Raw genomic sequence first — 12,685 nt, forward strand, 5'->3', positions numbered from 1 at the left:
CTCTGCCAGGGACCAGTACGGCGTGGCAGCGGTCACCGCTTGTGGCAAAGCAGCGTTTCCACAGCAGCCCCCTCGCCCTGCAGCTGCGTAACAGGTCTCTCCTGACAAAGCCCCCTGCGCGTTTACAGGCGCCCGCGCTCCCGAGACCGGTGAAATCCACAGTGGGCAGCCAAGGCGAGCACGGCTCTCGCCACGTCCCACGGTCACCGGCCACGCCGTGCCCTTCTGCGCCAGCACCGGCTGACACCGGGCCAGCAGCTTTGGCTTTTGTTGCTCTAACAGATGACAAATTGCTTCATATCAGCAAAGCAAGAGGCGAGCGCCACGCAGCCCCAGGGATTAACAACCTGCACAGCAGCCGGGGCCACGCCAGGTGCTGCCAATGCTGGGAGCTTCTCTCCCACAGGTGGGACAGAGCCCGGCCCCGGGCACAGCCAGCACCCCCACTCCAGGGACCCCGACCTCCCACCTGGCCAGAGATGAGACAGGAGCCCAGGCAGGGGTTTGGGCTGGCACCCAGCAGCACAGAGAGGGGCCAGAGCCCCAGCAGCCCACCCACAGCCTCCCCACTGCACCCAGCACCCCCCAGCCATGGGGCAGAACCACTCCTGCTCACCTGGGATCCACCATGTCCTGCAGGCACAGGCAGCACCACCCCACTCCCGGGCAGGGCAGGGTAGGGAGCACACCAGCTGCAGCTTTTAAACACTCTGAGCCCTCAGCTGCGAGCAATGATGCCCATCCACATCCCATCCCATCCCATCCCCATCCCCATCCCTATCCCATTCCATCCCATCCCCATCCCATCCCATCCCATCCCATCCCCATCCCCATCCCATCCCATCCCACCCCATCCCATCCCCATCCCCATCCCCATCCCATCGCGACCCATCCCCATGCTCATCCCCATCCCCATCCCATCCCTATGCCCATCCCCATCCCATCCCATCCCATCCCCATCCCCATCCCTATCCCATTCCATCCCATCCCATCCCATCCCATTCCATCCCATCCCCATCCCCATCCCCATCCCATCGCGACCCATCCCCATGCTCATCCCCATCCCCATCCCCATCCCATCCCTATGCCCATCCCCATCCCATCCCATCCCACCCCCGTCCCCATCCCCATGCCCGTCCCCATCCCTGTCCCCATCCCATCCCATCCCACCGGCCCCAGCCCAGCAGCCCCCAGGGGCAGGCCCAGCTGCGCCCCTTTTTAGCCAGCGGTGCCAAAGCCCCGTCCCCTCGCCGTGCCGAGACAGAGACTGCAGCCGCGCGGAGGCTTCGTTCAAAGAGCTTTATTAGCTGCAGCAGGGCAGGTGGCGGCAGGCTGGGCGCGCGGGCGAGCGGCGGCGGGGGAGCGGTGCCCAGCACCCGGACAGGGAGACCCGGGCCCCCCTCCCTGCCCGCGGCCCTGGCCCCAGTGATGGTCGTTACCCGCGGGGGCACTGGGGCTGGGCTCTGCTGTTCACACCGAAACACGGGAGCCCGTGAGCCGCGTCCTGGCTGGGGCGGCGCGGGGTGCGGCACAGGAGGAAGGGGAGCTCAGCCGGGACCAGTGGCCCGAGGGCCACGCCAGCACGGGCAGCACGGACAGAGCGCGGGCAGCGGGGGCTGACGGCCGAGCCCCCGTTCCTCCACAAAATGCAACGGGCCGGGAGGAGCCATGGGCGACAGCGGGCCAGCTCCGACAACGCGGGTCCTGCGCACACAAGCAGGATGCTCGGCTGGGCGATGCCGCGGCACAGCCCGCGTGCCGGGAGCGTGCCAGGAGCATGCCGCGTCGTCCTTCCTCCGCTAAGCTCGGGCCTCGACGTGCTGGGGCGGCTTTGGGGCAGGCAGGGGCAGGGGGGGCGACACAGAATGGATGTGGAACATCTACACGCAGCGCGGGGCTGGAACGGGGCGACTAAATGGGGCCTCCTACGGGGACGGGGACGGGGACGGGGACGGACGGTTCTGCAAAGCGCGAGGGAGGGTGGGAGGGTCCTGCGGGTGGGGGGACTCCGCCCGGCACCCAAAGCTGGGCACAGCACCGCGGGTGGCGGGAGGCAGGGAGGTGCCCACTCGCACGGGGCTGGCGGGGCCAGGGACCACCCGGCGTGGGCGTGCGCCACAGCCCCAGCGATGTCCCCTGGCACGGACACGGTCCTGCTCCCGCACCGAGCCCCGGCACCACCGCACCGCAGGGCTGGGGGAGGAACCGAGCGGCGGTGGCAGGGGTCGGTGGGTGGGACGGGGTGGTGGGGCCAGTCTCTGGCGGGGGGCGCGGGACCCTCGCTGGCTCCGCTGAGTCCGGGGCGGCGGGGGCTCCGGCGTCCCCCCAGCACCGCCCGCCTACAGCACGCAGGAGGCGTCCGCCGAGCGCTTCCTCAGCTCCTTCCCGGCTTTGTGGTGGTGGTGGTGGTGGTGCACGTGGGCTGCGCCCGGCACGGCGGGCTCCGGCAGCGGGGCGCCCCGCAGCTGGGTGTCCTGGGGGTGCCCCGCGCCCCCCGCCGCCTCCACCCGCAGGTACGCCTTCACCTTGTGGTGCCGCGCCTTGCCGTCGCTGGAGTCGATCACCCGGCACTCGTACGTCCCCTCGTCCGCCGGCTTCACCCTCGACAGCCGCAGCTTGTGGGAGATGTTGCTGCCGACCACCTTCACCACCTGTGGCGGGGCCGACGGGGGTCAGGCGGCCCCGGGACCCCCACCGCCCCGGTACTGCCGCAGCCCGTGGAGCCCCAGCCGGTCCGGCCGGGGACGACGCGGCGGCGGAGGGCGAAGCCAGGCAGCCGGCATGGGGAGAGCCCAGCCCCGGACCGCGGGACGATGGAGTCCCCGGCACGCGCCCGCCCACGCAGGGCTCGGGGATCGATGCGGAACCATGCTGGCTAATTAGCTTTTCTACCAAATTGATTCGCTCTCGGTATTTATCACCCAATGAAATTTAAGACTTACTCACCAGGCAGAGCCTGGCTGCTGTTGGGCTGGGTCAATAAATCAGATTTATAGCCTGCCCCCAGGCCCTGGCTCCGCTCCCTATAATCACACCGCATGGCAAAGGCCATTTTTCTACTTGCCACCGCATTTGTTAGCGCAGATTTTATGGTGTTTAGGAACGGGGCTGGGAGCCGCAAACTCCCGGCCCGAAAGGCAAAGGAGACGGCACCGAAACGCGGGCAGCAGTGGGGGGACAGCGGCCCCGTCACCGGCCCCTTGCATGGGCTGAGCCGCTGCAGCCGCGGGGCAGCCAGTGCATGCACATGTGAGCACACGCATGTACACGCACGCACAAGCAGCTGCGTCCGGCGGCCCTGCGCGCTGCTGAGAGGCGGCTGACGCCGGGCATCGTGGCTGGGGCCACCCCAAAGGCGGCTCTGGGGCTGCCCAGGGCCCACGTGCGGCTGGGAGCACCCACCCTGCAGCCCCGGGGACGGGGTCGGGGGAACAGGACACGTCAGGCTCCAAGGTGGCCCTGAGATGGGGCGGGGGCTGCTGGGGCTGCGGGGGCTGCGGGGCAGGAGGGGGGGCAAGCTGCTGGTGATCCTCAGCACTGGGGGGACGGGGGAGCTGCGGGCAGACCCAGCCCCCCGCGCCAGTGCCACCAGCCCGTTGCAGCGCCAGCGGGACCAGCACACCTCGGCCACCCGGAGCGCCCGGCCTCGCACGGACACGGACCCCTGAGACCCTCCCGCCGCCCCAGCGCCGTGCCAGGCCGCGTGCCGGCATCGTGGGGAAGCGCCCGCCGAGCCCTCGAGCAGAGCTCCCACGAGAGCCGTCACGGGAACTCACGCTGATTTTTGTGGCGTCCTTCCCAGGCTCCTCCTGCGGCGCTGCCTGCAGCTGTCGGGAAGAGCGGGATGGGGAGGGGGCCAGAGAGAAGGGAAACCATCAGCTGGGCTGGGGGGAGGCAGAGCCCCCGCGATGGCTGCCCGAGCGAGGAGGAGGAGGGAGAACGGGGCTGCTCAGCCCCAGCCCCGGGGCAGCCGGGATCCTGCTGGCAGGTGTTGGGGTCCCACACCGGGCATCCCCCCGGGCATCCCCCCAGCCCTCAGCCCACCGCCCCACGCCCCACAGCGCTCCTGTTCCCCAGCTTCTCTCAATTTATGGTAAATCCAGCAGCAGCTCTGCCAACGACACGATAATAAAGGCTCATTAAAATACCCAAAGCTGCCTTCCCATTATTTGGCCCTTATCTCTGTGTGAACAGGAAGAGAAATAAAGAGACAGCTGTTTGCTGAGACCGATACACCAGAAATGGGGAAAACAAGGGGGGCCGGGGGGCGGGAACGGATGCAAGGGGACGAGGTCATGACGAGATGGGAGAAGGCACGAGCACGGGGACAAAGCCGCTGCCTGGGATCGGTCCCAGGGGATGGCCCATGCGGCCCCTCAGCTAATTGGGAAGGGCAGCCAGGAGCGGGCCCCGCACCCCGGAGCAGCCAGACGCCTTGCACCCCACGCCCGGTCCTGCGCCGTGGGTCCCCCAGGCTCCTCTGCCCACGGGCACGTAGTGGGGCGCGGGGCAGGGTCCCACGCTGCCAGTGTGCGAGGACGCAGGCGTTACCTGGTCGGAAGGCCACGTCTGTTTGTCCGTCCAGTCCCTGCGGCCGCGGACGTACCACCACTGGATCTCCAGGGAGTAGGATGGGGAGCCACTGCCTCGGAAGGAGCAGGCCATCTCCACGTCCTGGCCCGCCTGTGCCGTCATGTCATGGGGGGTCTCGGTGAACAGGGCTGCGGGAGACAGAGTGAGGGCTGCGGGCGCCTGCGGGGACCTGCTGCTGCCCCGCCAAGGGACGATGCCACCACCCCAGCAAGGGACGCATCCGCGGGCCAGGCGAGCGGGGCCACCCGGAGCACTGGCCCCTTCCCCAAACAGACCTGGCACCCTGGGCACAGGGTCAGGTCCCTCCTCCCAGAGGGGAGCGGAGCCTCTGGGCCCCCTGGCTCCCGCGCCGCCTGCCAGGACCCCCGGCCCCAGAGCGGGCACAGGAACCCCGCGTGCCTCCCAGATGTAATAAATAAATAAAGCATGATCGCAGCTCTGCTTAGATCAGCGCATAAATGAAAAAACAAATCCTTGTTTAATGCGGCCCCAAACAGTCTCCCACATGCCATATGGTTTGCTTTCCTCGCTCAAAACAAATATTGTTCGGAGATGTAATTAGAATTCTTTTCATCTCCTCTGGAGAGATTATTGTTCCTCTGTAAAGACGGCTCCGGCGTGCAGGTCACCAGAAAATGTTATTGTCACAATCTGCGGCAGCTTCTCCCCGGCACGGCACAGCACGGCACGGCACGGCACAGGGACGGGGGCTGAGCCCCCAGCGCTGGCCCGGCTGGGCCCAGGGCTCCCAGCTCCCCACACTCCTGCGTTTCGGCTGCGGAGCTGGGCAGGGCCGGGGGGAATCGCCCCAGCGTGGGGTCGGCCAGCCCTGCCTGCCCGTGCCCGTCCCTGCCCCGCCGTGCACCGCGGTGCCCGGTGCCCGGTGCCCGGTGCCCAGCCCGGGGGGCCGCTGCATTGGCACCCTGCTGCATCGGCACCCTCCCGCTGCATCGGCACCCTGTGCCCTCCCGTCTTCACTGGCCGCCTCGTGCCACCGCTGCTCCCGGCTCCCAGCTGCCACGCAGGTCCCCCCAGTGCCGCCAGAGCCCCCGTGACACGCATCCGTCGGGAGCAGCACGCGGCTCCCGGGGCTCCCCGCCGAGCCCCGACGACGACGAGCGACGACGAGCCCAGACTTAATGCGCTAATGCCTCCGGTATCTCCCGGTCCCTCCGGACGCGCGGAAACCCCGTGTGCTGATCGCTCCCCTTTAATCCACCCCAGAGAGGGGGCTGCGGGAAATTCCCAGCGCCAGGGGTTTGTGAGCGCGGGGCTCCCAGCACGGTTCCTGGCACGGTTCCTGCACCCCTGTTCGCCCGGGACCCCCGGTGCTGGCGGCCGCGAGGGGCAATCCCGGGCCGGGGAAGGGCTCCGGCGGCCGAGGGCTGCGGGAAGAGCAGGAGGGTCCGGTGCTGCGCAGCTGCCCGGCCGTGGCCCGGGATCGGGCTTTTGCTCCGCAGGATTCCTGGCGGCAGGAGCAGCGGCCGAAGCCAGGGGGTCCCGGCAGACCCCCCGCCAGCCCCCAGGGACCCCGCGGTCCCGGCCGGGCGCACGCTCAGGGCGAGGGCGAAGGCCGCTGGCAGCAGGGCTGGACGGGAAGGTGAGGCCGGTCCCTCCCTCCCCGCACATCCCGGCCCTTCATCCCCCTCCTCTGCCTCACTGCCCTCCCCCTCCATCCCAGCTTCCACCCCACGGTCGCTCTGCGGGGAGGGGGCTCCAGGACCCCGGTGCCACGGGACGCCCCCCCTCGGACCCCAGCGCGGGGTCACCATGGGCGCAGCGGGAGGGAGGGGACACTTTCGGGGGGGACAGAGGGGCCGGTCCCCATCCCTCCAGCGCCACCACGTGCGCCCCCCGACCGACACCGTGGACCCCGGCTGCCCGGGAAGAGGCGACGCGGCGGGGAGGGGTCTCGCTGCACCCCCCAGCCCCAGCCCCGCCCCTCCGCAGGGACCTGGCAGAGGAGCTCCGGGACCCCCCCGCAGCCCCCGGCTCCCAGCAGCCCCACGGCCGGGTACGCACCCTGCACCGGGGTGGCCGAGCTGCCACAGCCAACCAGTGCACCGGCCCCTGCCCACCCCGGCCCCCATCGCCCACCCCGGCCCCCTGCCCACCCCAGCCCCCTGCACACCCCGGCCCCTATCACCCACCCCGGCCCCCTGCCCACCCCGGCCCTCTCCCCACCGCTGACATTGGTGCCGCATCCTCCCAGTGCGAGGGAGGGCGCGGGTGACGGGCTGGCTGCTCCGCGTGCTTTATGGCCTGCTACCTGTCATAAACTGGGAAAATCAGGATCAATAAATCTTCCAGGAAACAAAAATCAGGGGAAATAAAATGAACTCAATGGGGAAACACAGATAAACGGAATTGAAAACGCCTGCTGGGACAGCTCGGTGCTCTCATAAAGCGGAGATATACAGGCCGCTGCGCTCCCCCGTCGGTGCGCGATTCATCACCACCGCCCCACCTCGGCACGCGCGGGAGGGCGGCCAGCACCCACCGCATGCCGGGGGCAAGGCCAGGCCACGCGTCCCCCCGGGTGCCTGGAAGCCACACACCGGACCCCCATCCCATCTCCCTACCCTGTCCCCCTGCAGCCCCTGTCCCCCTGCCCCGCCCCCCTACCCTGTCCCCCTGCAGCCCCCGTTCCCCCAGCCTGGCCAGGACCCTGCCTGCCGTCCCCCGTTTTGTGGACCCCTGCAAGGAGCCACGCTGGCTTTCCCGGCCCCCTCGCCACAGGTCGGCTACAGCCTAAAGAGGAACGGGAGCTCACAGACAGGGCAAGGTTTGTGCACGCTCAGACTGGGGGGCAATTGGATACCGACTGGGCATTTGCAGACGCGTGTTAACCACCCAGCCAGCGCTCGCTCGCTCCCTGATGTGCTTACCCCACCAAACCACGACAGCACCGGTCAATCCTAACCACACAGGAGCCCCTCACCAGCGCCGCGGCCGCGCCGGAGGGGCAGCACGTGCCGGGCAGGCGACAGTGGTGGGGGCTGGCTACGTCCCGCGCAGGGCAGGGAGAGGGCTGGGACAGGGCTGGGGGCGGCTGGGAAGCCCCCAGCCCCAGAGGAGTGGAAGGCGCAGGGGCAGGCGGGTGCAGGACGGAGCAGCCTCCGCTGCCCTCGTCCCTCCCTCCGGCCACCGCTGCTGTGCCGTGGGCTGCGACCAAGTGCAGCCGACTCTTCCCTTCACAAAGCTGGCGGTCGTAATTCAGGGTTTATTACGGCTCGGTGAGCCAAGACACTCGGAGGACTAATTGCCGGTTCAGCCTCGCGCTCCCGTCATCTGCTCCCTCGGCCGCCCCCTCCCCGCGCCCTGGCAGCGGGAGCGTGCCACGAGTCACAGCGGGAAGGGCACCGGCTCCGGCCACGGCCCTGGGTCCCTGGCACCCCGAACCCCGGCTGACAGCATGCGGCCGGCAGCTCCCACGGCCCCTGGCCCCAACCAGTGTCAGCAGCCACACCCCACCCACGGCTCGACCCCCTCTGGGGGCGGCTGCTGAGGGTCTGCCCCTGCCCCTGCCCTGCCGCCAGTGAGTCCGCACAAACCCTGCCCTGCGTCCCCCCTGGCTCTGTGCCACCCGCGCGCCTGCACCGTCGCAGGAAAAGCCAACACGCCCAAGACAACCGCAGGGGCGGGCACCTTCCCCTCCCCAGGTACCCGCGTCCCGCCAGCTGACGGAGGGGACACACTTGGCCACAGTGGCACCGATCAACGTCCAGTCGGCAGCATCGTGCCCCGGGTGGTAACCCCAGGAAGGACCCTCCCAGGGGCCATGGGGCCCCTCCACCCCTCGGGGCACAGGAGTCACCCCGGAGAGCAGAAGGCTCGGGGCTGCCCGCTCGGTGCTGCTCCAGCGTGCTGGCTGTGCCGGGCCCACACGTCCCCGCAGCAGGGACACAAGCATCGCCTGCGTGTGCTGTGCAGGTCGGGCCAAACCCTCCTCCTCCTCTCCCCGTCTGCCCAGTACCGTCCACGGATGAATCTCCTCCCGACACGCCCGCGGGCAGGGATGCTGACCCCAGGTCACCAAACACACATCGCGGTCACAAACCAACGCACACACACGCAGCGTGACGGCCGGCACCACCAGCGAGGGCAGGGCAGGCAGCTCCGACACCGGTGGCTGTGCCGGACACAGAGCTTGCGAAGCGAGTGGCAACGGGGTCGGGATGAGGGCCAGGGCTGGGGCCCAGGACGGATCCGGCCGCAGAGCCACTCGGGCAGCTCCCAGCAATCCCGCAATTGCCCTTGCCAAGGGGAGTCCCAGGCTGGAACGCCGTGAACACCGGCCGGGGCCGGGAGGGCTCCCGCCAGCACGCTGGGGACGGGAGCGCCGTTTCTCTGCCCCAGTTACTGCCACGTTAGCAGCAGAATCAGCTCAAATTTGCAGCATAAATCAAAACCACAGAACCCCAGCTGACCCAGTGGTTGTGACCAGCCCGGAGCTCACCTCGCTGGGGAGCTGGAATTAACCCGGAAACATGCGAGTCGTTCCAGCAGTGAGCCATCACGGGGGGCTGCCCCAGCTCCTGCCCCCCCGCAGCCTCCCCGCTGCCCAGGTTTGACCACACTGCGGAGGGACGCCGGCGGTGGGAACCCAGCCCCAGCCTGGCCACGAGCGGCCTCGCTGCGCCCAGCTGGCTCCGCGCAGTCCTGGCTCCTGGACAATTCCCTCCGCGGGGAACGAGGGGCAGCCGTGCTTGAGAGCGCAGGCCCCAGAAACCCAAACCGGCCTGGGGGGACGGCTCCGGCGGGACCCCAGCAGCGCCGCGCAGCTGTCCCTCTGCCACCACGCGCTTTGGTTCCCCGTCCCAGCAGGGGACAAAGGGAGAGCTGCCGGCAGATGGGCCGGGAAGGGCCGGCCGTCCTGGGCCACGCAACTCCTTCTCGCACCTGAACCAAAACCCCAGCGCACCCGCGACAGGGAGAGCACCCGCCCGGGTCCTGTCCCACCCCAGCCCCACTGAGCGGGGAGCACAGCAGAGCCCCCCCAGTTCCTTGGCTCCGTCCGGAGCCCCGCTCCCCGCCCCGGCTCCGCCGCGCTGCCCACGGCTCCCGGACCATGCGCGGCCGTGCCGGCTGCGCGTTTGATTTGCTGCCGTGCTCACAGGGAACGTTATGATTAAAATTAGCTGTCACTGTCCTAACGTAATAATTCCCAGTGTCTGGCCCGTCGGCTGTCAGCTTCTTCAAGGGAAAGGAAAGCGCAGACGTGTGATGAGGAGAGATGTCAGAAGTAATTGCGCTGAATGACTGCACGAACAGCAGCAGGAAAAACACATCGGGTGGAGAATTCCCATCAGGAAGCATGAAAAAATCCGGCAGAACGCAAAGTGTTTATGAAAGTAATTGACAGGCTAATCAGCGGGGTGCGCGGGAAAGGAGGAGGGCAGCACCCTGGGGAGCGGGGGCAGCGCTCCCCCAGCCTCCAGCCCTTCGACAGCGGCTTCACCGGCGGCAAGCGGCGACCGCCTGCCAGCGCCGCCAGGCAGGAGCCCGGCTGCTCCTCGGGAAGGGCAGCGGCTCGCCCGGCGCTCGCCCCGCTCCCGGAGCGGCAGGCTGGGAAGGCAGCGGGAGCTTCCCGGCTCGTGCTGGTGTGCAAGGCGATGGCAGCAGCACGGCGCGCGGGCTGGCTGCGGCGGGGGCATGAATAATTGAAGGCGCCAGCCTGAGGAGAGGAGAGAGGAGAGCAGGGCAGAGGCAGCGCTGTGGGTAGAGCGATGGCGGGGAGGCATCCTGCAGCGCGGGTGCTCTCCTGAGGGCAGCTGCTCCTCACTCCATCCTCGCTCCCTCCTCACTCCATCCTCACTCCGTCCTCGCTGGAGACGCAGCCTTTGCCGCGGGGGCAGGGAGAGGACTTTCTTTGCTGGCGACTTCCTCCCTCCCCGCGCAGCATGGGCTGCCATGTGTGCAGTGCTCACGCAGGCGGGGTGGGCGAGTGCCCACGCCCCAACGCCTGCGGAGCATGCCCCGCTCCCGTCCACCTCGCTCACCGCAGGCGCTGGACACGTTAACACAACAGCCAGCGTGCTGCCGGGCTGTGTCAGACCCTCACGGCACGGCGGAGGCTCTGCCAGGCCGCCGCACCAGGCAGAGATGGCGGCGAGCAGCGGGCGCTGGGTGCTGCGGGCAGGGCCTGGCCACCCCGCCGGCCCCGGCCCCTCTCCCACCCACGCCCCCAGCCCACAGGCTCTGGCTGTGCGGAGGGAATGCTGTACTGGCCGGTAGTGAGACGCTCCGTCTCTGATCTGCTAACGTGCAATTTGGACAGGTTTCCAGCACACGCAGCTTTTATCACATCAGCATTCACCTACTGAACACCAACGGTGTATCGCACCTGACCCACTTACCCACCGCCTCGCCGGGCCGTTAATAACGCTTTCCGTGCGGTTCAGTGAGTGCCTGCAGAACTGCTCGCAGTGGAAACGGCTCCGGAGTGCGCTCGCCCTCCCAGAATATTTCTTCCCCTCTGCTCCCCACTCCCTCGCAGCAACCATTTCACTAATTATTTGCCGATCACCGGGCTTCTGAGGGGAGCGGCAGCCGCTAATGGAGGCTCCTCGCCCACAGCCCCTTCCAGCCCGAGCCCCCTGCCTTTGTCCCCGCGACGCAAAGGCGGACGAGCCCTGCCCGCGCAGGCTGGGACCCCGGCCCACGGCCGCTGCAGGCTCCTCGGGGCAGGGATCCAGTGCGTGCCCGAGCTCCGGTGCCACGCGAGGGGACGCGGGGACGGCTGCGACCCCAGCACCCAGCTCGCACCCAGAGTCACTGCGGGGGCCTGGACCCCAACGGCCCGCGGCCCCGCAGGGAGCAAGTGGGGTCGGGGAGCTCCGGCCCCGTCACCCCCGGACGGCGCTCGGCACAGGGGCTGCGGGGGGGGGGACCTGCCAGCGCCCGGCCGAGGAGCCGGGAGGGGACCCCGCTGCACCGGGGTGCACACGCACAGGGGGTGCGCGCGGGGATGCACGGCGGCGTTCACAGGGATGCAGGCTTGCACGGGGGTGCGGATGGCAGCGTGCACGGGGACGCACACTTGCACTGGAGTGTGCACGAGGATGCGCACGGGGATGCACACTTGCACGGGGATGCGCACGGGGACGCGCACGGGGACGCACCGTGCAAAGCCCCCCGGGATCGGAGCCCAGCGGCGGAGGCGGCCCCCCGAGCCCCGGGGACAGGAACGGCGCAGTCCCCCCGTACCCTTCCCCCGGTCCCCCCTCTCCCGCTCCGCGCTCCCCGCAGCCGCTGGCGCGACGAACTGGGGACCCCCCCCCCCCCCCGCGCCCCTCGCCCCGCTGTCGCGCGGTGAACCGGCACCGGGGGACCGAGCCCCGGGAGCGCCCCGAGCGCAGCCGCCCCGCACCGCGCCCCACTCACCGCTGCCCGCGGCCGGGGCGTCCCACGGGGGATGGCGGGAGGCGGCGCCGGGCTGCAGGCAGAGCCCCAGGTAGTGGAAAACCCCCAGGGCCAGGGCCAGGGCCCCCATCTCGCCCGGGGGCGGCCCTGCCCCCGCTCCCCGGGGCCGCGCCGCGGTCCCGCCGCCGCCGCGCTGCGCAGCTCGGCCCTGGCGCGGAGGGCGCCGAGGCGGTGCCGCGGCTCAGCCCGGAGCCTCCCCGCCCGGCGGAGGGATCCCGGCCCCGCGCGCTCCCCCGAAGTTTTTCCCACGGTTCATTCTTAAACTGCGCGGGGCGGGGCCGCGCCCGCCGCGCCCACGCGGGGCCCCCCGCACCGCCCCGCCCGGAGCCCCCGCACCGCCGCGCCCACGGGCCCCGCGCGGGGAAGGGGTCTCTGCCGCGATCGCGGCCCCCGCCCCCCGCCACCCCCCGGCGCCGCCGGTCCCGGCCGGGGCGGCTTCAGCACCCGGGACAGCGCCCGCCGCGCCCGGGGCGGGGCACGGCCCCGTCCGGTACCGGCACAGCCCGGCACAGCCCGGCACAGCCCGGTACAACCCAGTATAATCCAGTACAGCTCAGCGCAGCCCGGCGCAGCCCGGCACAGCCCGGTACAACCCAGTATAATCCAGTGCAGCTCAGCACAGCCCGGCGCAGCCCGGGCAGGGCCCCTGCGCTGAGCGGTGCCCGAG

General features: G+C 70.0%; 1 protein-coding gene across 1 annotated transcript; it reads right to left on the reverse strand.

Annotated features, from left to right (window-relative positions):
- Nucleotides 1-1,284: 1,284 nt before the first annotated feature.
- Nucleotides 1,285-12,147, reverse strand: VSTM2L (V-set and transmembrane domain containing 2 like). Its single transcript, XM_086760674.1, has 4 exons — nucleotides 11,980-12,147; nucleotides 4,552-4,721; nucleotides 3,777-3,827; nucleotides 1,285-2,651 (listed from the first exon to the last, which is right to left on the reverse strand). Exons 1-4 carry the CDS (start codon nucleotides 12,086-12,088, stop codon nucleotides 2,340-2,342), a joined length of 642 nt encoding a protein of 213 aa, XP_086616800.1. The 5' UTR covers nucleotides 12,089-12,147; the 3' UTR covers nucleotides 1,285-2,339.
- Nucleotides 12,148-12,685: the final 538 nt, after the last annotated feature.

The sequence above is a fragment of the Chlamydotis macqueenii genome, chromosome 16 (genome assembly GCF_036417535.1).
Source record: "Chlamydotis macqueenii isolate bChlMac1 chromosome 16, bChlMac1.mat, whole genome shotgun sequence".
NCBI classification, from domain to species: Eukaryota; Metazoa; Chordata; class Aves; order Otidiformes; family Otididae; genus Chlamydotis; species Chlamydotis macqueenii.

What these genes read in the sequence shown, in the direction of transcription:
- VSTM2L (XM_086760674.1), bottom strand. Translation starts at nt 12,088, where the DNA reads ATGGGGGCCCTGGCCCTGGCCCTGGGGGTTTTCCACTACCTGGGGCTC. An exon ending in CGCCCCGGCCGCGGGCAGCG is followed by an intron (nt 4,722 to 11,979) that starts GTGAGTGGGGCG and finishes TGTCTCCCGCAG; the next exon opens with CCCTGTTCACCGAGACCCCC. An exon ending in AGGACGCCACAAAAATCAGC is followed by an intron (nt 2,652 to 3,776) that starts GTGAGTTCCCGT and finishes GCCCCGCCACAG; the next exon opens with GTGGTGAAGGTGGTCGGCAG.